This window comes from Acomys russatus, chromosome 1, assembly GCF_903995435.1.
Source record: "Acomys russatus chromosome 1, mAcoRus1.1, whole genome shotgun sequence".
Lineage (NCBI taxonomy): Eukaryota > Metazoa > Chordata > Mammalia > Rodentia > Muridae > Acomys > Acomys russatus.
In genome coordinates this window covers 88,310,502-88,336,063 of record NC_067137.1, presented here as the reverse complement: position 1 = coordinate 88,336,063, position 25,562 = coordinate 88,310,502, and the positions used below count along the sequence as shown (strand labels likewise).

The following is a 25,562-nucleotide window of genomic DNA, read 5'->3' as shown; positions in this document are numbered from 1 at the left end:
AGTGCAAACTTGTATAAATACTGTGGAGATCAATATGGAGGTTCTCAGAAAAATGGGAAGAGATCTACCTCAAGACTCAGTTACACCACTCCTGGGCAAATACCCAAAAGGTATTCCACAGTACCACAAGGACACTTGCACTGTTAGTTTTTTATAGCTCTACTAAACTATACCACAATAGTGGGCAAAGGGATTAAGATATTAGGGGATGTAGGAATGTTTTACTATGCTTGCTATTATTAATAGCTATATACCAAAAATGAAGAATGAGACTTGTGCTACAAATGTTCGAGACGGAAGGTTACATTGTATTCATTTTTTGCAAGATGCTGAATAAACTTAAGTACTGGGTAGAGAAATGCCAGGGAGAAAAATTAGACAATGATTAGTTTGTTAAAAGTTATTCATAAAGAATATTCCATTTTTAAAGAAATGTCGAGGGATTTTGCAAGAAAATCCTGAAATTTGTGGACAAAAGGATAAAACTAGAAATGATCATTCTGAGTGAGTTAACCCAGAAGCAGAAAGACTCACATGGTATACACCCACTTATAATTGGACACTAGTCCAAAAGGCATGTCCCATGGAAGTCTTCACTTACCAGGAGATTGAGATAGATGTGAGGACACGTGATTGGGATTCTAGGTATGTAGGAGAATGGGGAAATAGAAGCATCCAGAGGGTCCTAGAAACCTACACAGAGAACATCATGATGGGTGGATCTGAGCCCAGGGGAGTCTGCTCAAACTACTACACCAACTAAGGACAACACAAACAGTAAACATCGAACACCTACTCAGATCTAGCCAATGGACAGGACATTCTCCACAGTTGTGCGGAGAGCAGGGACTGACTCAAACATGAACTCTGGTGCCCACATTTGACCACTTCCCCTTGGTGGGGAGGCCTCTGGCATTCAGAGAAAGAATAAGCAGGCTACCAATATGAGACTTGATAGCCTATGACCATATAGTGGGGAGGAGGTCCCCCTTGGTCACAGACCTAGGGGAGGGGAATAGGGTGAAAGTGGGAGGGGGAGAGGAACGGGAGGATGCAAGTGATGAGATAACAATTGACTTGTAATCTGAACAAATTAATTAAATTATTAAAAAAAGAAATATAAAAGGATTTGACACATTACAGGGATGAGATATCAGCATGCATTGGCTATGACACAAAGAATACATGCTTCAGTTTCTTTAAAATTAAAATAGTTCACAGATCACAAGAAAACAGTATACTCATTACAAATAAAGTTACATTAGACTTTTATTTTAGATATCGATATTATCTATATAATCTGTCTAACATCTCTGTTTTAAAGTGATTTCAGTGAGAATACAAAGATAATCTTTTTAACTAATTTGTTAATGCTAAAAATATTCTAAATATGGATGTAAATTGTATTTCAGTACTCATCTCTTGATGAGGAGACTTTGATTTCTTCATAGTTGATTATTACAATGAAAATGTTTGTAGGACAATCAGGAGGGTGAAAAAAAAGGTTAGTAAAAATTACACGACTGAAAAATTAAAACAATCAGGACTTAAGTTTGAGCATATCATTATAAAAAGGAGAAACAGATTCCAAATTCAGATGCTTAGTTTATCATATGCCCAATAAAAGCTAATGAATAGGTCTGAACTTATCCACATCAGGAATTCAAGTAAGTTTTAACTGACAGAAGAAGCTCTTGACTATTATCAGCACTAACAGGAACAAGAGGGTACAACATAGTGAAAGATTTCTCGCTGTTTGCAACTATATTTAAGGACAAACTACTGAACATTAGTTAACCCTGTAACGGTATCTATTGTCTAGCCTTCTGCTATCCAGCTACTGTGTCTCCCTGCAAATTATGGCCCCTACTTACAGACACCAATGGAATATCCAATCTGTCACTGAGCTCAGTATGCATTAAAATTAAGAGACCTCCAAAATATCTTTATTTTCAGATTATCTGATAAAATACATAAGCGACCCTTAAAATTCCAACAGGAAACTCCTACACCTGATAAACACTTTCAGTAGGGGGCATTTATATATAAATTTATAATATTATAAAATTATAAAATTTATAATCAGGGCATTATTTTTATTTTAAACTTTCCGGTCCTTTGAGTAGATATCATGGCTTCTGATTTTTTATTTTTATGGGATTCCTGTATGTGCGAACTTAGGTATATCTGTGTCCATGTGTGTTTCTCCTGCTTTTTCTCTGGCTCTTGTTCTTCTGTTTTGTCCTATTTTGACTTGTTTTTCTTTTACCTTATCCAATTTTATTTTATTTTATTATTATTTCTTACATATTGTTTGTTTTATAAGGAAAGACAGAAATGGATACAGGAGGGAAGAGAGGTGGGGAGAAATTCAGAGGAATTGCAAAAATAATCACAGTGTATGAAAGTCTATTTATGTATTTACTTATTGTTTATACAGTATTTTGCCTGTATGTGTGTCTGTAGGCCAGAAAGGGAACCAGATCTCATTATAGATGGTTGAGTTACCATGTCATTGCTAATTGAACTCAGGACTTTTGGAAGAAGAGCCAGTGATCTTAACTTCTGAGCCATCTTTCTTGCCCTAAAAGTCTATTTTTAATAAAAGAAAAACATTTAATTAAGTCAAAGAGACTTCAAAAAGAATGCACATTATTGTCACTAAGTGCAGGGATGAGGTTTAAATAAAGAGGACATTCTTTTGAAATGTGTGAGTAGTATATGAATGTATGTACACATGTTTATGTGGGTACGCATGCCTATATGAGCCTGTATGGAAGCCAGAGTTCAACTTTAGATATCTTCAATCACTGTTCACTCTAATTTTGAGACAATGTCTCTTACTGAACTCCAAGCACTCCCTTTAGACTGGACTGCCTCACCAGCAGGCCACTGTGATCAACATGCTCCTGGCCCCTCATCACTACAGCTATAGTAAAACAGGACCTGTCATATACATCTTTTATATGCATGTTGGTGATTCAAACTTATGTCCTTTACCCACTAAGCCTTCTCCTTAGCTCAGAAGGTTTTCTTCTCTCTGACTCAGTGAGGCTTAGAGAAGTGAAATGATATCATGCAAACATTCTGATTTGGAATCTGTCTCCAAGAACTGAATTAGAAGGGAAAAATTAAAAATATGGTATATGATACAAAAATGCATTTTGTTTTGTTAAATTTTATTCTTTCCTAGAATCCAATCTGCTTTCTCCTCTTAGAGAGGAGACTCAGTTGATAAAGGGTAGATACAAAATTAACTCCAACAGAGGTTGAATATGAGTGACACATAGTTTCCTGCATTCAAAGCATTTTTATCATTTATTTCAGTTCTAAACTCTTGAAGACAAAGACTAACTCTAACTTAATTGCTTTAAGTCTTGAAACTGTGGTATAGAATTAGGTATAGCATCAACAGAACCAGCACACTGTATGAACTAACAGAGACTGAGGCAGCATGCAGAGTCTGCACCTGTTTGTACCAGATGGAGTCCTATTGCTGAAAGGCTCAGCGGGAAACAAACTACTTTTAAGGGTAAGCTGCACACCCAGCAGTTGATGGAAAAAGAAAACAAACTCACTGGGATCACAGGGGTTCCTTGCCTCATAAAGTCATGTAGGGCTTTTAATTTTCTTGTTTTATTTACACACACACACACACACACACACACACACACACACATACACACACACTTAAATTCACATGCACACACACACACACACACACACATACATGTACGCTTTCTTTTTACCATACAGACTTTGCATATATATTATGGCTTCCACTTTAGTGTTTTAATGTGCTTGAGTGTACAAATGAGTGCCTTTTCTTGGGCTCTTTTCCTTCCTTTCGTTTTCTCTTATTCCAATGTGTTATTTTTGTTGCATTTTATTTTGGTTTATTATTATCATCCCTTAGAAGTATGTTTGTTATCTAATGAGACAGAAAGAAAGTAGATTTAGGTGGAAGAAAAGGTTGGGGAAATCTGCACGAAGTAGAGGGAGGGGAAACTGTAATCAGAATATATAATGTATAAAAATTTATTTTCAATAAAAAAGGATAAATAGAATTAAATTTAGCCCACCCTGTGATACACAGAGTATTGAAATCCATAGCACTAGAATCAGCTTTTCTTTTTCTTTTTCATTAGTTAATTTTGCATCAGTGTGATCGAAATACCTACAAGGAACAACTTAAGGGAGAAAGGATTTTATGTTGGCTCATGGTTCCAGTTACCATGGTGGAGAAGGCACAGTGGGGTTCACTGTAGTAGAAGTAAATGTCTAAGGCTGCTCACTACACGGTGGTCTGAACCAGGGAGCAGAGCACAAATTGGACACCGCACCACCACCACAAGCCTGGCCAGTGACCCGCTTCCACCCTCTAGAATTGGTTTTAGTATACTGTCTTTAGTACTGTCTTTGTAAGTATATTTGGTATCCAGGATGAAAGGGCATTAAATTAAACTTTTAATTCCTCTAATTTTCAGAGTCTAAATATAACTGTGTTTCCTCATCTTAGTCACCTTTTTTTGAAACCTTGCTTTTCAAATGCCCATCTTCTCTTAAGTTTCCACTATTTACCATTTTGTTGTAAAAAAAAAAAAAAAGAACAACAACAACTTTCTTTAGAATTATTTTTGCTGTATCCAAAGCATTTAAGACCTGTATAACTTCATTCTTTCATTCTCCTAAATCGTTTGGGCTTTTGGGACAGTGTTTCTCTGTGTAGCCCTGGCTGTCCTGGAACTCTCAAAGATCCAGCCCCCTCTGCCTCCCAAGTGCTAGGACTAAAGTCATGTGTCACCACACCCAATTCTCCTAACTCCTACTTGGCCTCTTATAGCTCATCCACATTTTTATTATTTCTTCTTTTAATACCACAGTATCTAGAACTTATCTACTTTTTATGCTTGTTATGGAATTTCCCTGAATTCTTTGCTATTAATTTCTTCCTACATATACTTCTGTTGATAAGGCAAAAGGAATTTGGGCGGAATAGCCATTTGTTTACCAATATTCACAGTGCACTGTTGCTAATAGCCAGAAGGCATAAACAAGAGCTGAAGTGATAAACTGTGGCATATACATATAATGGAAAGAGGGAAAGAGGAATGGACTTCTGACACATGCTACAACTAGAAGCTTAAGAACACTGCATTACGTGAAACAAGACAGAAGACAAAAAATGTGTTTCCATTTAGATGAGGTACCTAGAATAGACAAGTTGATAAAATATGAAATAATGTTTTCCAGGGACTAGGGATTTAATATTGGGATTTTTTGTTTAAATTATATATAATTTGTATTTTGGAACATTTTGGAAAAAACAATGGTGATGACTATATAAATGCCACTGAAAAATACTAATATCATTTTTTTGTACACTTCTGTGGTAAATTTTAAGTAATACATGTAAGAAGGAACTAAACTGAAGTCATTTTGAATAAAACTTCCATGTTGAATAGGGGTCAAATAAAGTTTAATTTCCCAAGACCTCCCTGGGTAACTGACATCCTGCCTGGCAGAAAGAGACATGTACGTGTGGCTAGCTGACATCCTGGTTGTTAAGCTGAGGCAGGAATGCTAGGCAAGTCACCATGCCATAGTTGAATAAACTAATCTCTGGGAACAGGATAAGCCTACCACAAAGACACATTCCTAAGGAGTCCCCTGTCCATAAATCCAGATTGGTGGGATGACGTGCACAGATGTTTGTGGTTTTGGAGCTTAAACTCTGTGCCACTCTGACTTGGTTGGGCTGCAGTTCTTTGGCCCTGATCAATTAGTAGAAGCCTGACTACAATACATTTTTGTCATCTGCTTAAATACTTACTAAGATTAAGGTCCAGAGACACAGTCAGCTCCTGAATCTGTGCACTTGTCACCAACTGGTCAGCTTTTGCTGCCTATTTAAAATAAAGATCTTACTTTCTTGGACTCTTGTGATTGCTTGGGTTGCTTTGTAGTTTTGGACCCTAACATACATTTCTTTATTTTTTTCTTTTCTCATACAGGGTCTCACTGTGTACCTCTCTCTTGGCCTGGCCTGGAACTCATTATGCAGACTATACTGGCCTCAAACTAAGAGATATCTACTGGCCTCGGCCTCCCAAAAGCCTTGCATATATATAAAATCATAAAGCTAGCATTATTTTGAGATTACTAAAGTTTTCCACTTACTGTATTAAGAAAGAAATCCTAAAAAATATCTTGTCAATACCTTTTCATCCATAATCTCTAAAGTTATCACTTTCTTTTCAAGGTTTTTCTCTATCTCATTTGCTTTTGATAAAATAAAATAAAACTGAACATAGATACTTGTCATTTTTTCACATTTCAAGCATAATGATGTGGCAAATATCAAGGACATTGAAAATGTACACATACAAATGTGCATGCACTTGTAAATATCCCACTTTACCTCTCTCCTTAGACTTGCAAACTACAAAATTCACTGCTTCCTATGTTTGGATTTTCATGTCAGTGTAAGACTACACACTTCATATTACAAAGTATTTATAGATGCCAAGCATTCTGTAAACATTGGAAAATGTAAATTTCAAAACTCTACCCATGTATGAGAAACAAATTTATAAAGGACGGAAAGATCAAGACATAAAAGGGATCTTTAAATCACTGATACTACGTGAATTAGGGGACGGCTAAGAAATTACATTCTCCATGGGAAAAATATGGAGCAGAGCTGAAAGCTACTCTAACCTGAAATACTTAGAAATACAAAATAATTAAATATTTTAAATTTTTTTTAAAAAAAGTAGTCTCACTTAAAAAGACAAAATTAGGTAAACTGTCTCATGAAACTTTTGAGAAATAAATTTAGAACATGAAAAAACATTGAAAGGCCCCACACATAAGAAAACAATATGCATAATATATGATGTTGAAAGATAACTGAGGCAAGGATGATACATGGTTATAAAATATCCTTTAAAAAAGAGACGAATGATGACTTATATTACAAAGCAAAAAATAACAGGTGGTAACTGAGTTCCAAGTCAGTTTAAGAATAAACTGAAGTGGGCTGTTAAATAAAGCATTTTCCTGTTTTTAAGACATGTTTGGACAATACATAGGGTGAAATTTTCCTTGGAACTAACATCTGATCAGGGTTAAAGAAAACAGGGAACAACGCTAATGATTCATTAGAGGCAGAGGAATACAAAAGAGGTGGAATGAGCAAACCAGCACGTCACAGATTCAATGGAGATCAATGTCTCATAAAAATAATGGTGCAGCCAATGGAAGCAAATAAGAAGATAAGGCAATAGTCAGGCAACCTAGTCAGCAGTCATTTCCAGTGGCACAAGGCATTTGGAGTAGAAGTACTAAATAATTCTACCGACTTACACTATCACAGGCAGACTGGACAGGGCAAAATGAGGCAGGCACATGATGGAGAACTTAGTAGGCCAAAGTACAGAGGAACGGCGGGGAGCAGAGAGACAATGCTGGGCCGTCTAACGCTAAAATAGCAGTTGGATATGGAGAGACCAGGCCGTTGCTGATGGGAAAAGCACCAATGAGTGAAGAACACAAATTGTTCTGCAGATGAAATTAGGCAAAGAGTGGAGGAAATCCAAAGGCAGTCAAGCAGGAAGACAGGACAGCAAAGAAGCAACCAGGAGCAGCTGAGTAAGGTAATGACAGGCTGTCAGCAGGGGAAGGAAACACCATTCAGGCAAAGATGAGACTGAGGAGTGAAAACAGTCCCTGAATCGGGTGTCTTCCATCTAAGAAATAATTCACAAACTGCATATGAGAATCCACAAGAGAATAGCACACAAATGGTAACGGCAGATGGATCTGAACTCTACTGCCCAGGGATACAGGATGACCCTAGAACACAGATATATAACAATCCACAAGGAAATTAAATAGATGGGAAAAATGGGTCCAAGCATTTTTTTATAATGGTAAAATAAACCAAAACACTAAAAAGTATTAATCTGGAAATGATTGGCTGGGATTGAAGTCTTCGCTTACCCCTTTCTGGAGCCCACAAAATGGGAATGTTGGGAATTTCTGCAGCAGAAAAACAGAAGAGAAAAGGGATTTCTGATTCCCAGTTTGAGGAAAGCAGGTCAAATTTAGGGCTCTAGTAACTGGTTCAGGGAAAGACGAACCAGCCTGAACCTTCTCTTCCTCAGAATCAAAGCCTTCTGAGGTCTGAGAAAGGTTTAGGAAGCCCTCACCCCATTGCTCCCCACAACCTCCCCTTTCACACTTACCTCCAGTGCAAACAGTTTCCAGCAAGGAGGTACTTGGGAAAACTCACATCAAGGCAAAATTTGAGGATGGCCAACTAATGGTATTTTCTGTGCAGGTCAAGGTCTGATTCAGTGGGATTCCTTCCATTCTTTATGAGTGAGCAGAGGGGACAATTTCTAGAAACTACCTACCTCTTTTAAAGTGGATCAGGAAAAAACACCAGGGGCAGCAAAACCAATAAACACACATTAATTCTAGCTAACACCTTGGTGATCTCATCAATTGTCAAGGATTTTAACTTTTATCAAGGACTCTAAGATTCTGTGGACATTTGCTTTGAGCTCCAAGGCTATTCATGTTTCTGTGAGTGAAGCAATAGCCCAGATTTAATTCCCCAGCTCTACCTTTCATTTAATGTCATTTTACTAAATGCCAATTCCTTCCCCAGAACATTAAACCAAATCCTGCCCTTTTTACTCGGCTTCTCTCACTCTCTTACCCCATCTGTTACTTCTTTCACAATACATCAGCTGGCTAGGCATGTGACCAATGCCTTTCGCTCTAGTACTTGACAAGCTAAGGCAGGAGAATCACACATTTATGGACAGCCAGGAAATACAGAGAAATCTTGTCTTAAAACAAAAACTCCCCCTCTTGTCTCCTCTCTTTCCAATCCTCTGAGTTTCTTTCTTCCTCCTCCTCCTCCTTTTGATCTAAGCCACTTCTAATTTTTCATCTACACTATTTTAACTGCCTTCCAACTGGTTTCCTGTTTAAAATATAATCCAGTCACCCTATACCTCTATTCTATTACAGGAAAAGGGCACAATCATTTTACATGACTCCTTCCTCTTTCCTCCTTTAGGTCATTGTTTAGATGTCATCTTCCTTAATGGATAGACCTATTTTAATTACAACGTTTTTTCCTGCCTAGATTATCAATCATCCTTCCTTGGTTTATTTTTATTCACAGAATTTATCTTTAATATCATAATACTGCTTATTTTCTTAGATTTGTGCCTTATCTTTATAAGTTTTTATATAAGAACTTTTAAAAAATATATCATAAATGCTTGTATCTTTATTATAATTTTAAGAGAACTTTAACAAACTTTTAATAATATTTATTTATGTTTTGTGTGTGTGTGTGTGTGTGTGTGTGCGCACACACAGATATCTACACATGTGTACAACTGAGCCATAAGATACTTGATGAAATCAGCTCTCCCCTTCCACAATATGGGTTTAAGCAAAAGTTCTCAAGCTTGGTGTAATGCATCTTTTCCCTCTGAGCCACCTCACACGCCCATCATAGAAGACTGCTGCTCAGTCTATTCCTGTATACTCAACTTCTTTAACAGCACATGTTAAACATAGTTAACATGCATTATACACTCAGTCGAGAAAGCATGCATTTTCTTGGGATATTTATTTTTCTTAATCTCAAAGTTTCAGAGTATTTTGAAAGCTCACCCACAGTGTGAGCTTGGAGATTAGCACATAAGGATACTAATATCAAATAGGATAGGAGTATTCTAACCTAGTATGTTAGTAAATTGCAGTCCATAAGCAGGACAGTGTTTCTTGCCTGTTTTCTCAGATCACTGGCAATCTGAGAAACATCTTTAAATCTTAAATTGATTTAAAACAAACCAAAAGAGCATTTTAGGTAAAGTAAAAATTTTGCTTGGAAGTACAACTTTAGTGTTTACATTAATTTTATAAAGTATAGTCAGACTCAGTCACAAACCTCTTTTGATTATCTATTCCCAAATTGTTTATTTATTCCTTGTGCCATATAAGGCATACTTAACTTCCCTTTCTGACCTAAGTTTTACTTTCAGTAGTCTTTGTAAAGCTTGCTTAGTGGTTACAAATTTTTTAATTGCTTTTATTATGTAAAATGTTTCTTTCTACTGTGATTATGATGGTAAACCTTTCTTGGCATAGTAGTTTGGTCTGGAATCTGTGCTCTTTCAGAATTAGAAAATTAGTTCTGATAGGTTTGCCTTTATATATGACTTAATTTTCACTGTTGTAACTTTCAATAGCCTTTCTTTGTTCTATACATTTAGTATTTTGATTATTATTGTGAAATAGGATTTTCTTTTCTGCTTTGTTCTACTTGGTGTTCTGTATGATTCTTGTACCCAGATAAATATCTACTTCCTTAGATTCTGGAGTATTTTGTCATTTATAATTTATAATACCTATGGCTCCTTTGTGCTGGAGGGATGCCAGAACTGAGCAATTATGAAGGAAACTACATAGTTTCTGTAAATGATTTGCCATCTGTAGTGAAAAAAGAAATAAGTTTGAGAATGGCCATCATAATATCTTTTATATTCATAAGGCAGCAACACTTATAAGGATAGAAATATAATTTGAGTAAAGTTACAACAAACATCATTAACAAATGTTATCAGTGATGCACCACTGAGGAAAGGTGTGTTTATACTATGATTTGGTTTGAATCTTATATAAAGAGTCTTTCATTCTTCTAGATACTATTTATTACTGGCAATGACATACACCTTCTCCAAAGAGTTCACCTTAATGATGTACAGTTATCATTAAGCCTTGAAAATGGCAAAATCCCATAAATGGAAAAAAGCCAATAGGACCTATAAGCAGTTTCAATTTAGGTGTCATGTAATTATCCAAACTTAACTATACTATTTAAGAATAATGTGTATGCTGTAATCCCTTTTAGACCTCATGAGTAGAGTTATTACTAAATGACCCCATTATACAGGGCCACCTACAAATTAGAGTCCTGAAGCATAGCAACAGATATATTCCAGTAAGATTGACACATTATAATAATACTAAAAAGGACATGTTTTAGAATCTATTTTACTTTAGTTCAAATACTTAAACTTCATGCCAAATTTTTCTACTCTTTTTAAAACTTTGTATAAATCACTTCTTAATGTAATAGCCTAACTTTTCCTCCATAAAGACTCATCCTGAGCGTTATATTATATGCATGAATATTATGTTATTTGCTGCAAACTTATGGGAAGGAGTGAATGTAAAGGGCAGGCCACAAATTCGTCTCAATGATACTAATCAATACAATGTCTTCCTTCTTTGAGAATAATTAATTTTTTGTAAATTAGACTTTCTAGAATTATTAACTGCTTCTTTTGCATTTACATTTGGCCACTCATTCCCAGTGAAGTTAAACAGGCAACAGTAAACTTCTTAAAAAGTTTACTGCTTTTTTCTAAGCATCTTTTAAAAAATACATATTTTATTAATTTATTCATATTACATCTCAATTGTTATCCATCCCTTGTATCCTCCCATTGCTCCCTCCCTCCCATTTTCCCCTCACTCCCCTCCCCTAAGACTGTGACTGAGGGGAACCTCCTCTCCCTGTATATGCTCATTGGGTATTAAGTCTCTTCTTGGTAGCCTGCTATCCTTCCTCTGAGTGCTGCCAGGCCTCCCCATCCAGGGGATGTGGTCAAATATGAGGCACCAGAGTTTGTGTGAAAGTCAGACCTCACTCTCCATTCAACTGTGGAGACTGTCCTGTCCATTGGCTAGATCTGGGTAGGGGTTCGAAGTTTATTGCACGTATTGTCCTTGGCTGGTGCCATAGTTTGAGCAGGACCCCCGGGCCCAGATCTGCCCGTCATAATGTTCTTCCTGTAGGTTTCTAGAACCCTCTGGGTCTTTCTATGCATCTTTGAAGGAACCCAAATCTCTTTCAACAATTCTTACCTATGTGCCATCAATAAGAATAGAACACCATATTAGATGGTTCTTCTTCATTTTTAAAACTCTAGTTATTTGTATGTATGTGTTTGTGCACATGGGTTCAGGTACCCACAGAGGCCAGAGGTGGGTTAGACTCTTGGATTAGAGTCACAGTTGTGAGTGGCCAAATATAGGAGAAACTAAATATGATTCCCTTGCAGGAGCAGTACATGATCTTCACCCCCAAGCCACTTCTCCAGCCCTCTCATTTATATTAAATAGTAGCTATGCTTTTGCTATGTTCTATTATAAGGAAATAACACTGATAATTATTAGAATCACCCCAAATAATTCTATTTCTGAATCTACTTTATTAATTCCTATCAAGAACATAAAGTTATAAATATGCTGGCACTTTAAAAACATGATGCAATTTGAGTTCATGGTAAGATATACTTGTGTATGCATTTATTGAAATGCTAATAAATTTTGTATAAAAGCAATATATTTCATTATTGATTTCAGTATGTAATGAAGAAAGGAATATTGTCAAATCTTTATTACTACAACTTTGTTTCTAGCTAAATTTGCATTTAGTGTTAATGTCAATAAAATATTGGTATTTTATTTTCAATTATCTTAACACATATCAAATAAGACTGAAGTGTTCTGTTATTCTAGCCTCCGCTCATTTAAAACAAGAGATGTGCAAGTGCTACCTGGAAAGTAATCTCACCCATTTGTATACTGTAGTATATTAAATATTTTTAAAAAGGCACTTAGTAGGTTCACTCTGTTGTTCCCTTTTCCTCCTTTACAACTCTACTGTTGTGTCCTCTAGTTCCTATCATGCTTAGCTTTTTTTCCCCCTGCAGGGAAATTTTTCAATATTTAATCAACTAATGTCCACTTATATTTTAAGCTAAAGCTCTATTGATAATTCAGATGATTAAAAAGAAAGTAGGTATAGTTGTACATGGCTGCAGTCCCAGATGCTCTCAAGGCTAAAGCAGGAAGACTGATTCAGCTCATGAGCCCTACCCCACCATGGACAATACTGAGAAGTTAGCATTACTTTGTGAGCTAGTTGTGGCTTGAATATGTTTTCTTCATAAGAATTTACACATCATAGGCTTTTCATTAGTGGAATAACACTGGGCAATGATAGGAAACTCTTTATAAGAGGGAATCCAATGGGGACCCTTAGACTATGGGAACAGCTGTCCTTGTACCTCCTTTTGAGGTCTCCCAAGGCTGTACCATTCTATAAGCCTAAGTTGCCTCTTGCCTGATAGTAAGAACTTTTAATCTCATTTACATTCCTGCTATGATTCTATCCATCATTTGACTCTCTCATCAGAGGCCAAACCAGTAAGGCTATGCCAACCTTGTAGGTTCAGCTTTCTACATTTTGAGCTAAATAAGTATTCATTTAATAAGTTACCCAAGTCCAGTTGTTCTTTTTTATATTAACAAAAAATTGATGAAAATGGCTTATTTATTTATTTATTTATATGTTTTTTATTGAAAAATAAAATCATTCCTATTACATTTCAATTGCTATCCCATCCCGTGCATCCTCCCATTCCTCCCTTCCTCCTGCTTTCACCCCATTCCCTTTCTTTATGATTGTGACTGATGGGGATCTCCTCCCCTTGAATATGGTGCTAGGGTATCAAGTGTCTTCTTGGTAGTCTGATATCCTTCCTCCAAGTGCCATTGGGCCTCCCCATCAAGGGGATATGGCCAAATAAGGAGCACCAGAGTTCATGTGAAAGTCAGTCCCCAGTCTCCACTTAACTGTGGAGAATATTTTGTCCCTTGGCTACGTCTGGGTAGGGGTTTGATGATGACTGCACATACTGTCTTGGTTGGTGCCATAGATCGAGCAGAACCTCTGGGTCCAGATCTGCCCATCATAGTGTTCTTCTTATGAGTTTCTAGGACCCTCTGGATCCATCTATTTCCCTATCTCCTATATTTCTCCCACCTTAGGGTGTCCTCATCACCATCCCATTTTCCTGGTAAGTAAAGACTTTCATGAGACATACCCCTTGGGAAAATGGCTTATTTATATTAACTCATACAATAAAACTATTCTATGAGTTAAACACTCAGAATTCATCTTGAACATAAGGAAACTCAGTACAAAAATCATATTTTGCATAGGCTGTATAAAGTCACATACTAGTAAAAAGTGGCTCTAGGACTCAAACCTAGAAGCAAAACAGAAGTCTGTTTTGTTCACATTTCTTTATAAATAGCTATGTAGGCAAAACTACAATTCTAGTAAAAACTCCAATTAGAAACCAAGCACACTATAATTTGTATGATCTATCTTCCTAATAAGGGCATAATGAAAGCTTAGAACACATCCTCCATAAACAGATATGTCATTAAGACATTTTTTTTTTTAAAGAAAACTGAAGACATGATTTTATTTACGGATTGTTTATATATTATATGTTTGGGATTACCTCATTTTCAAAATTTAGACATAAGAGGCATTATATTTTTGTTTTAAATTATATGGATTAAATTTTTGAGAATTTTATAACAATTTGATAATATTCATCTCCAACTTGTCCCCTTAAGTCCTCCCATAACCATCCCCACCTCTACCTCGCATCTCCCAAATTTAGTTGCTTTCTTTGATAAATTTAATAACCTAGCAAATCCAGTACTTGCTGTCTGTATATTTCCTGGTGTTTCCCATTCACTAGGAGGAAATCACAGCCAACTTACCAAGGTCCATACTCTTAAAAAGCAAAGCAAAGCAAAACAAAACAAAACACTAGTTCCCCTTTACCAGGCGCCATCAACTGTCCATATCTCCTCATGTAAGGGTTGGGATCATTATCTCCTCCCTTAATTATAACCCATGCTATAATTAATAGGCCTGATATTGTTGAGGTCTTGTGAAGACAACCACATCTGCTGTGAATTCATAGGCACAGTGTTCCTGTCATTTTAGGAAGACACTGTGTAGAAACAATGTATTTTTCCATCTTTGATGTTTCTAAGTGGAACAGAAAGAAGCCTTTTCATTTGACTGTTTTAAAAGCAAACTCATCTACTTCCCTAATTAACACTTCTGAGTGATTCTACGCCTTTAACAGTATAGAATTAAAAGCAAATTCTATACCTTTAATTTCCCCCCACTGGTCTAATCTTCCAATTGTGTTCTTATTTTGATGTTTAGATTGAGGAAAGGGCATCAATTAAGCAAAAGTTTGTGGCTGTTGGAAAAAATTGATAAAATAGTAATATAACAGCAAGAAGATGTAAGAAAAGAAAATGTAGTACTCCTAACCTATTCCATTATGCAAAATTAATTTTTTATGCACAGCCAGGAGCAGAACAAGGACCATTAGGTAAATGATAATGTGTCTGATTTATGTTAATAATGTTTGGGCTTTCAATCAACTAGAAATTTCCAGCAATGAACTCTGAGGATGAAGTAATACTGATGGAGGTGTTTAAGGAAAAGGCAGGGAATGACAACATGATCATGTTCAACTTTTGAACGTGAAGGCCTCTAGTTTCCTCAAACTCTGGTGCTGTGATTACCTCATAATTAAAACCAGTAGTTTTATATAAGTTAGTAGATATGCACGAATCAGAAAAATCAATAATTATTGATTGTCTTGATTCTGAGAAGTACTAACTGAAGTTCACAAACAAATCAACAAAATTGAACTGTGGCACTTCTCAGCAGCTCAAATTTTTGACACAAATAATGGTAAGGATAATAACTAAGCTGGCAGATTAAATCAGGACTCTTTCTATCTCTCTGTCCTTCCCTCCTGCCCACCTGGGCCTTCATTCCTGCTAAGCAAGAACTTTACTTCTTTATTATGATCATACATGTGTGTCCTCACCCTTTAAAAGTGAGGATATAAAAATCTTCCTCCAAAATGAACCATCTGTCTTATTTGTTGAGAAATGTGAATTTAGAAAGGGCCCATTTTATGTGTGGTTGGGTGGCATCTGAGCAAGCACGTGTGCATGGAGTGCCTGCCCCTCCTCTCTACCTTATTTTACAGGATAGGCCTCTCACTGAATCTTGACCTTGGTGATTCAGGAAGAGAAACTAGATCAGCATGCTCTCAAGATTCTCCTGTTGTTCCCACCTAGCACTACAATTGTAAGTGTGTACTCATCTCTTTATGTGGTGCTAAGGATCTGAACTCAGGCTGTCAGGCTTTATGAGGCAAGGACTTTATCAATTAGGCCATCCTTCCATCTCCAAGGGCACATTAAGTTTTCATGATGCCATTTTAATGGCTTATTTGGTGATAGCGCATTTGTGAGCTGTCATTCCCAAGGAATCTCTCAATTATGACAATTCCTTCTTCTTATTTCTATACTGTACCACTGGAAGAATTCTAAAACACAAATAATGTTAAGTCTAGTTTGTCTGTCCTTGTACATCTGGTATACCCACTTCTGTAGGTAGGAAGATTTTTAAATGTACATTCATATGACATCCCTCTTAAATTTAACTTCTTCCTTACTCCCATCCATAATACTTTCCTTTCTCCACACTTGAAACTGATTCCTCTTCTATCACTTTAAAGTATAAAATACCGTCTTTCAAAAAGACTTCTGTCTTAAATTGAGAGCATATTTCTAGTATTCGATTTATATTTTATCATTTGCCATGTGACTACATAATTTAGCAGTACAACAGTTAAGCAAAAAAATCAGCAATATTCAAGGTTTCATAACTATTTGTTAATTTATAAAATCAAGGAGTGAAGTTGGTAGCAGTGTGGAAGCTCATAGATATGTTTTTATTCTGAAATGGATACTGTTTTTCTATAAAGCAATAGAAAAGTAATTATAAACTCTGCTAATAAAGAGGACTATTACTATTTATGCTGATCTAAGATTTATACAATATAACAAAACATCATGTGGTATGAAATATTCATGTGTACTTTCTGTACTTGTTTGTATGTCTATATGTATTATGCATGTACATGTATGTGGGTGCACTAGCCCATCAAGGCACATATAGAGGCCAAATGTTGGCCTCAGGTATCTTCCTCTAATGTTCTCCACCTTACTTTTTGAGATAGGTTCTCAATGAACCTGGAGCTCCTCACTTACGTTAGATGGCTGGCCAGTGAGCTCCAACATCTACCCATGTACATCATCAACCATCCAAATGCTGGGTTTATAGACACTTGATGTTGTACGTGTTACACCGCTTACTGGCCGTTTCCTAGCCTAATGTTTGTGTTTTTATGTTACAGTCAATGATTAATGTAAATGGTAGCTATAGTTAAAAGCTATCTTTTCACAAATCTGAGCCATTCCAAACCAAGTTCTAGAAACTTACGTTAGTAGTGGAATTAAAGACCTAAGACAAGATAAGTGAAGTTACAATAAATAAATAGCTCTGTAAACTTTAGAGGCAGGCTGCTAAAAGCTAGTTGAACCAGATACACAAATAATTCTCATATCACATAAATTATTCTTGTTTTTCTGTCTCATGTCTTACAATAATAGTGGGAAAATATTAGTTGACATCCTTATTTTGCTGATGTACTCAGCAGAATATATTATTGATTATTTCCAAAACATGAACTGTTATAAAATACAATTTTGAGAGAAATATATTAATGAAATTAGTACACAGTGATATTTAGGCTTAAATAGTTTAATATGCCTTAAATTTTATATAAAATAGTAGAGCCAGTACTGAAATCTAGGTATTTCTGAGAACAATATAAAAACTTTTCCCTACATTATATTGCTTCTTCAGGGATTCCAAGAAGGCGGCGAGTGGTGTGGACACATTTAGTAGTTAAAATTATAGCATGGGGACATAGTTCCCAAGGCTACGGCCACTGCGTCAGTTTTATAGGATAACTTCTTAAAATGATCTCAAATGTAGCTTCCAGATCTGAACAAAGATGTTCAGGCCAACTTACAATATTTCAAATATGAAGGTTTTGAGTATTTTGCTTTGTAGGCAATTTCGAATTGTCATATGATTCTATTTACAAAGAACAGATTTGAGATACTTATTTTTATTAATTAAACATTTTTATTTTATATATATATTTATATTATTACACATATATACAATAAACTACCTATAGCAAGAAGAACCATGATACAACCAGGAATTATGATTTGAGATATTTAACACCCTATGCTGAAGCACTTTTTAAAAGAAATTAACAACAGAGAATTATATAAATATTTGTGGCATTCTTATTTTTTATTGTATGCCTGTGTGTGCATGTGGGAGGTGCTCATGGGTCATAATATACATTCTAATTAAATATGGAATATATAAATATGACACATACAGTGAAATTATCAATGTCTTCTCTTGAAAACTGATATGCATTTAGAAGTAAATGAATAATTCAAATATTTATATTAGAAATAAAATTTTCTTTATAAGATGAACAAATGAAGATGTTTCCTTTCCTATAATTATCAAATTGCAGAAGAGTGTTTCAGTTTTTAAAATGATGGATGTTAACTTTGAGGTAAAATTGTTGATTATAAATTCTTAATTACACTGAAATATAAGATTGAGAATCATTAAAATGTAATTAGTAACTGATATCAATTTTGTCTCCTTTACAATAACTCACAGTATTTGTGTTTTCCAAAAGTTATGAGAAAAAAAGTTTAATGATTGGGTAAGTTTATACCTGGCTTATAGTGTACATTATTAAGTCTAAAAAACATGAACTTTCAACAAGTTGAGACAAAACAAATTATTAAATAATGGCATTAATTTTCACTGATTTGTAAAGTGGATATTTCATGGAAAAGATTCCTAACTACGTAAGTTGAATTATATGTAGAAAAACTTAGATAATGATCTGTCCCAAAAATTTTAAAGTCGGTTATGAATAGAATATGTTATCTGAAGTTCAGATTACTTAAGCTCTTCAAGTTTTGAGTTTCCTTTGTACTAGGTTTGAACATTCTTCTCCATTAACGACAGATGCTTCTTTACTATCATAATAAACCTATTAGTCAACAGAACACATTTAGCCATATACTAATGTAAAGTGTATTCTTAGCTGAAATACAATGTAAAAAGGTGCAGGCTAGATTTAGCCTATAGCTACTCAAAATTATACTTTCCTGAAAGCTTAGCTGCTCCACCTTTGTCATTATTACTTCATAGTGGCCAATTATGTCAATACACTGGTGACAAGAGAGTTTGCTAAAAAGTATTAGATTTAAATTTTTTAAAGTAAGATTTTACATAATGAATAAGAAATTTATTTCATCAAGTTAAAAGTTCCAAAATGTTATAATTGTATCAGTTGTTACAACACTATTTAAAAAATTTTGTCTCCTGTGGTTATATATAGATAAATGTGTCTAGCAACACTCTACTCTGTTGGGTATAAGTATACAGGACAAACAATTTATAAACAAAGTTATATAGTTTAAGTACAAAATTAAAATTTTAATTTCTATTGAACATTTAGTTACAGGAACTACACCTATTTAAGTGTATGCAGAAAAATGGAAATTCTAATTGATTTGGAGGTCCCATTTTTTGAAGCTTATTTATTGAAGCCTTACAATTAAAAGGGTTTGTCATAGTTATTAATATCATATATGCTCATATATGTAAAATATAAAGTAATATTTTTATATCTAGTTATAAAAAATCAGATAAATCACTTCTTTAAGAAACAGATACTGGACACACACATATATAGATTGTAAGTTTAAAGCTTTATCTAGGTAATTATTATATGTATACATGATTACAAACACACACCTCTGTGGTTTTAAAGTAACTGAATAATGTTTAAATATAAAATGCTGTTCAATATCTGACATATGAAACATAAAAAGTTGTAGTGAGAATCTTACCAATAAACACTACCAAAAACACAAAATTAAAAAATTCAAGATTATATTTATATATGGATGGAAAGAATCAAATATAATGCTTAGTAGATAAAATTAAACAATTTCTCAAGATTTTGAAAATTTCATGGATAGACTTTGAACTACTTAAAATTCTACATTTGTTTGCTTAGTAGCTACACTTTTTAAAAACATCTGCAACAACTTGATAATTACATAGCAAATAAACCATATAACTATTTTACATAAACTCATATGAACCCTTAAAAGTGGTTTTCACTGAATGCTCACAGCCACTAAAGTTTTAGATATGTACAATTATAAAAAGTGAGTATGAGTACAGGTCATCCACACAGAAAGAGTATGTGGGGCAAGATTTAAAGGAAAGGGATGAATAGGATAACAGAAATCAACTAAATGCATGTGATGATCTCCAAAGGGGAAGACTAGGCAGAAGGCTTTTAGGCAGACTTTGGACAGACAGGAGATGAAAAGTGGAACAGAAGATTAAGCACAACAAATTCTTATGAAAATGCCATATTGACACATGTTACTTTGTATGTTAACTTTTTAAATTAAAGCTGGAGTTGAAGAGATGGTTGAGTGGTCGGTCCTGGCACCCATATCAAACATCTGACAATCACCCTCCTCGGAACTGTGTGAACACTAGCACTAATTGTACGTCACCACATATCTAAACACATAAATAAAATAAATTTTTAAAAATGAATGTACACAGAACACTGAGAAAATAGATAATTCCATCTCCCTCATTTTAAAGAAACTAAGCAAAGTGGTTAAAAGACTACATCTCTTAAGTATAACACAAGTATAGTCTCTGGTTTTCCATGTAGAATTCCACAAACTCCTGAAATCCCCTGGGTAATAGGACTATCTTTTACTATCTATTACAAGTATCCAATTAAAAAAGAGGATCTCCATAGCCTCAGGATATGGTCATCAGTACACCAAGTTATTACAACGTTGAAACTTTCAGTCTCACTCAGAGACGGGGCAGAGTTTGAGTGCTATAAAAGCCATGTAGCATAAAGATTCCCATGCACGGGAACTGGAGAAAGCATTTGGGTGTTATAATTGTATTGCATCTGAACAAAGCATGGGATTCTGTTAGTAGGCGCTGGTACACACTGAATTAAGCTACTTCTGAGCTGCATACCCAAAGAATGTTTTGTGTGAGATTCTAGCTAATGATCCTTTGGTAGTGAGGAGGGGTGTGAATCCACAGACGTTATAGAAAGGCAGGACAAAGTATACATAATCTGGGGAACTCAAGATTTACTGATGACATCAGGGGTAAAGACAGTCTTGTGGTATGGAGTTTAAACTTGGGCAATCTAAACAACTCCATGTTAGAATCTAATTTAAATTAAATGAAAGCCAGCTGGTGAATAAAGAACTGAAAAACTGATCACTGTGAAAAAAAACTTCCACACATGTATTATTAATTTAAACAAATGCAGCCGACCTATGGTTACCTTGCTGGTCAGTAGAAGATAAAGGATTAAAGAATAACTGGAGATTAAACAAGATACTTGGTGATATAAACTATTCTCTTATAATTAAAAATAACATTATTTTCTTAAGAATGAATTCTATGGTGTCTTCTTCTATTTTGTCTATAAAAATAAGTAGTAAAGGGAACATATCAAGCCACTGCACAAAAACTATGGGCTTATTATATAAGCACATTGTCATTTAAATAACAACCAAATTTAAAAAATCAATACTTCATATAGGTAGTTTCCTTACAAACATAAAAACATAAAATATAACCATACCTATGCAATGACAGTTTCCCTACCAATTTTATTTTTTCCACTTAGGCTCACAATATAAAAATGATCAAATGACCACCTCAAGTTGGGAAAAAGAAATTAAACAAATTAAATAAGGATAATATTTTGATTTATACAGTTGAAATTAACACTATATCAAAACAACTATTCTGAATTCTTTAAAAGAAAATATATTTTACTTTTAATTCAAATATAACAAGAATATAAAGAAGAATGCTACTACAATAGAACAGAAAACAAAATTGCAGGAATTTTAAAAAAGATATATTTTCAAAAATAGACAACAGTTCTCAGAATTTAGAAGTATAATTTACAGATTTAAACATCTAAGCCATGTAAAGATTTATCAGAAAAGAAAATTCTGGGGATCTAATGTAGTATTACTCAACTAAGAATCTGTAGTTTTGGAGGCATTCTTGTGAATTCTAATGCTGGCCAGAATTTAAAAATGTACAAAGACAGCAAGTATTTAATAAAGGAAGTGAAAAGAAGCCTTCTACTAATAAGGCAATAGATACAATAGTATATTGGTTTGGAAATAGAAGTACATAGGTAATATTAAGTTGAAAATGAATCAGTAACATTTATTTGAAGGGCAAAGGAACCCAAATCATATGGTAATATAAGTTTCCACTACTCTGCATTAAACTCACATTTATGTTTTTTAAATAGAAATTAAAGACACTTTCCTTGTATTTATGTGTCTTCCCCTAATTTTTCTGTTTATGTTGAGGATATTCCTGTGCCATAAAGCACAGGTATTTTTTATACTGTTTAGATGATTAACTTTTGCTTTTAAATATTGTTCACATTTGAAATATGGAAAATAAAGGACCATTTCATCTATTTAGTGTAAATTTGGTACATATAGTAGTTATTTACTATACTTTGAGCCAAATGACAAAGATCCTTCAAGAAAAGGGAAAACCGACCCAATCTGAACTACAATAGCAAAGCACATCATACCTGCCATTCTGTGAAAATTTGCCATAATCTTCTAGAGTTTAGAAGTCATGAAGCAAATGAAGTATTAATTTCTAGAACAGGTCAAACTTCCTCATATTCAACACTTTCAAGGGGGATCAAATAAAGATGAGAAATAGTTAAAAAAAATAACTAAAGCCAAAAATTAGTATTGTCATGGCTATGAGTTGCTTACAAAAGTCAGAAAAAAAAAAGTAAAAAGAATTGAAATAAGGTAACTATGAAAACGCCATCTATCTCACCTCTGGAGTGACATCTCGTGGTGCAAACCCTGTTCCTCCAGTTGTCAATATCAAATTAAGTTCCTTCTCATCACACCAGTCTATGAGTGTTTCCTAAAAGAAAGCAAACATGCAGAAAAACTTACTTGCTTGCTCAAAATCTAACTAATCATTTCATAGATAGAATAGAAACAAAATTATTTAAACAGTGAATGGAGACTTTTTTTTAAAGAGTAATTCCTGAAAAGTTTCACACTTGGTTAAAATAAAATGCAATTTGTGATATTTATCTTGTTGGTTATATAAAATGATATAAGTACCAAGTTAGGTATCTAAAATAAGAAATACCATAGCTTATTATTTCTATTTTATGTAGTTATATGGCATATTTAAAGCTCTTTTCAACATTATAAAATATTTTCAAATTTAAAGAAATTGAGCACTATATGCTAATCACAAAATCTTATTATTTAATAACATCCTAGCACCTAAATATTCATAACTTAATTATACATGCAAAAATAGGCTAATTTTTATATAGTGGATTAAAAAAGAGGAAAAATGCTCATAGGCTCATGAACTAGAATGAAAAAGACCTAGAGTTTGAACTACATCTGCTGAAATTTCAATTATGTTTCTAATTTTTCCAGTAATGAATAAGTATTTTATGTTTAATTTGAAATAAGGAAAGATTTACACTTTTCAATACTGATTTAAGACTTTCTTAAAAGGAAGTAAAGCTTAAATAATACTTGTGTATCACTTCCAGATTATGGTCCATGTTAAAATAAACCTAGGATAGGTAAAAGAATGCTGAATAATAAAAGAACTATTTATGTATTACTATCTCTGACCTACAATTGTACTACAGACCAATATTAATAAAAACAGAATTGTATTGGCACAAAACAGATATACTGATTAATGGAATCAAGTTGAGGACCTATATATAAAACCAAAAACCTATGGATAACTTATTTATGATATAGAAGCCAGGAATGCCCTATGGAGAAAAAAAGACAGTATCTTAAAAAAAAAAAAAAAAAAAAAAAAAAAAGGTGCTGATCAAACTGTATGGCTGATGTAGAAGAATGCAAATAGATCCCTATTTGGCACCCTGTACAAAACTCAAATCCAAATGGATCGAATCTCAACATAAAACCAAATACACTGACCATGATAGAAGAGAAAGTGAAAAATACCCTTGAAATCATTCGTACATGAAAAGAGTTTCTGAACAGAACACTGTTAACACAGACACTAAGAGTAAGAATTAATAAATAGAACCTCATAAAACTAAGAAGCTTCTGCATGGGTAAGGACATCCATCATTCCCTACAGAATAGGGAAAAGATTAAAAAAAAACAACAACAGTTATACATGCAGTACAGGACTAAGATAAATAAAGTGAAAGAAAGCTCATGGTGGTAAGGATGAAGAGTACGGGAAACACTACTCCTCCATGGCTGTTGAGAGTGCTAAGTTATACTATGAAAATCAGTGTGGTGGCTTCTAAGGAAATCTGAATTGATTCATGTCACGATCCAGCTATCCCCAAAGGCTGTTTCATGCTGCCACAGAGACACTTCATTGATCAATCCTGCTCACTACTGCTCATAATAGGCAGAAATTAGAAACAACCTAGATGCCCCTCAAGAGATGAATGGATAAAGAAATGTGGTATATTTACATAATGTAATATTACTCAGCTCATAAAAAAGGGGGAGTCTTTAGGGCAAATGGGGTGAAATAGGAGGAAGGACAGTAAAATAACAATAAGGATGTCTGAAAAAGCCATCACAAATCACATCATTTATCTAAAAAACGTATACATACATACTTTAAATGAATTTTTCTCATCTGGGCTGGCAAATCTCCCTCCAAGAGCCAAAGACCACCTAACAAAAACCTCTATACCAGACTTGATTTATGCTCCTTTGAGTTGTTGATCATGGTTGTTCAAGAGACTCCCCAGACAAAGATCCTATTGCTTGGTTGCCCTCAGAGGTGGAAAGTAAGTCTCTATTGCATAAGCCACCAAGCACTTCACAAAGGGCACAGAGGCGCCTGAGCTAGAACTGACCCAAATTCCCCTCCGTAAGTACTAGCTTTCATGGTAGAAGAAGGCACCATGAAAGCTTCCAAATGAGGGGAGCAATCAACAGGTCTACCCAGCTATGAAGGATGTGACCCACAATAAGCTTCAGCATGGCACTATAACACTAAGGGTGCAGCAGGGGCACACTATGCCACCTCTACATGCCCTGTGTGTCAAAGTCAGCTTTTGTCAAACCAGAATAATGCCTAACAAACTAACCATTTGTCCTTACATCCACAGACAACTGTAACCCTCACCTCTCACTGAGGACACTACTCCTTGCAACAGATGGAGACCATAGCAGGAAAAGCACACTTGCAGAAATGTGGAGCCCACTTCCAAAAGATAAAATTACAACACAACTCCAGCACCAAAAGCTAAGGAATCATTCCATAATAGGGGGTAGAAAGAGTCTAAGAGCCAGAGGATTGGAGAATTAGTTATGAGAGTGTATGTCCTAAAAGCTTTATTAATATGATCTCAGCAGTATAACTGCCTGAACATGACTTGAAAAGAACAACAGCAACAGACATGTTACACTCGGCAGGGAAAAGCCCATGACACCTGAACACTATGAAAACAACTACAGACAACTAAAGAATGCTGATAGTGGGAGAAATAGTGTTTTCCAGGAAAGAA

The 25,562-nt window shown here is 34.7% G+C and overlaps 1 protein-coding gene across 23 annotated transcripts in view; it reads right to left on the bottom strand.

The window, feature by feature from the left end:
• The window catches only part of Gphn (gephyrin), a 433,952-nt gene that overhangs the window by 260,999 nt on the left and 147,391 nt on the right, over positions 1–25,562 (bottom strand). For 14 of the 23 annotated variants that reach the window (XM_051148057.1, XM_051147978.1, XM_051148006.1 and 11 more), the window contains exons 4-5: positions 22,847–22,939; positions 8,005–8,043 (exon numbers count right to left, since the gene is read on the bottom strand). In XM_051148057.1, the coding sequence (XP_051004014.1) occupies positions 8,005–8,043; positions 22,847–22,939 (132 nt within the window). The remainder of the gene's footprint in view (positions 1–8,004; positions 8,044–22,846; positions 22,940–25,562) is intronic. The other 9 variants (XM_051148015.1, XM_051148075.1, XM_051148124.1 and 6 more) reach the window with 1 other exon arrangement.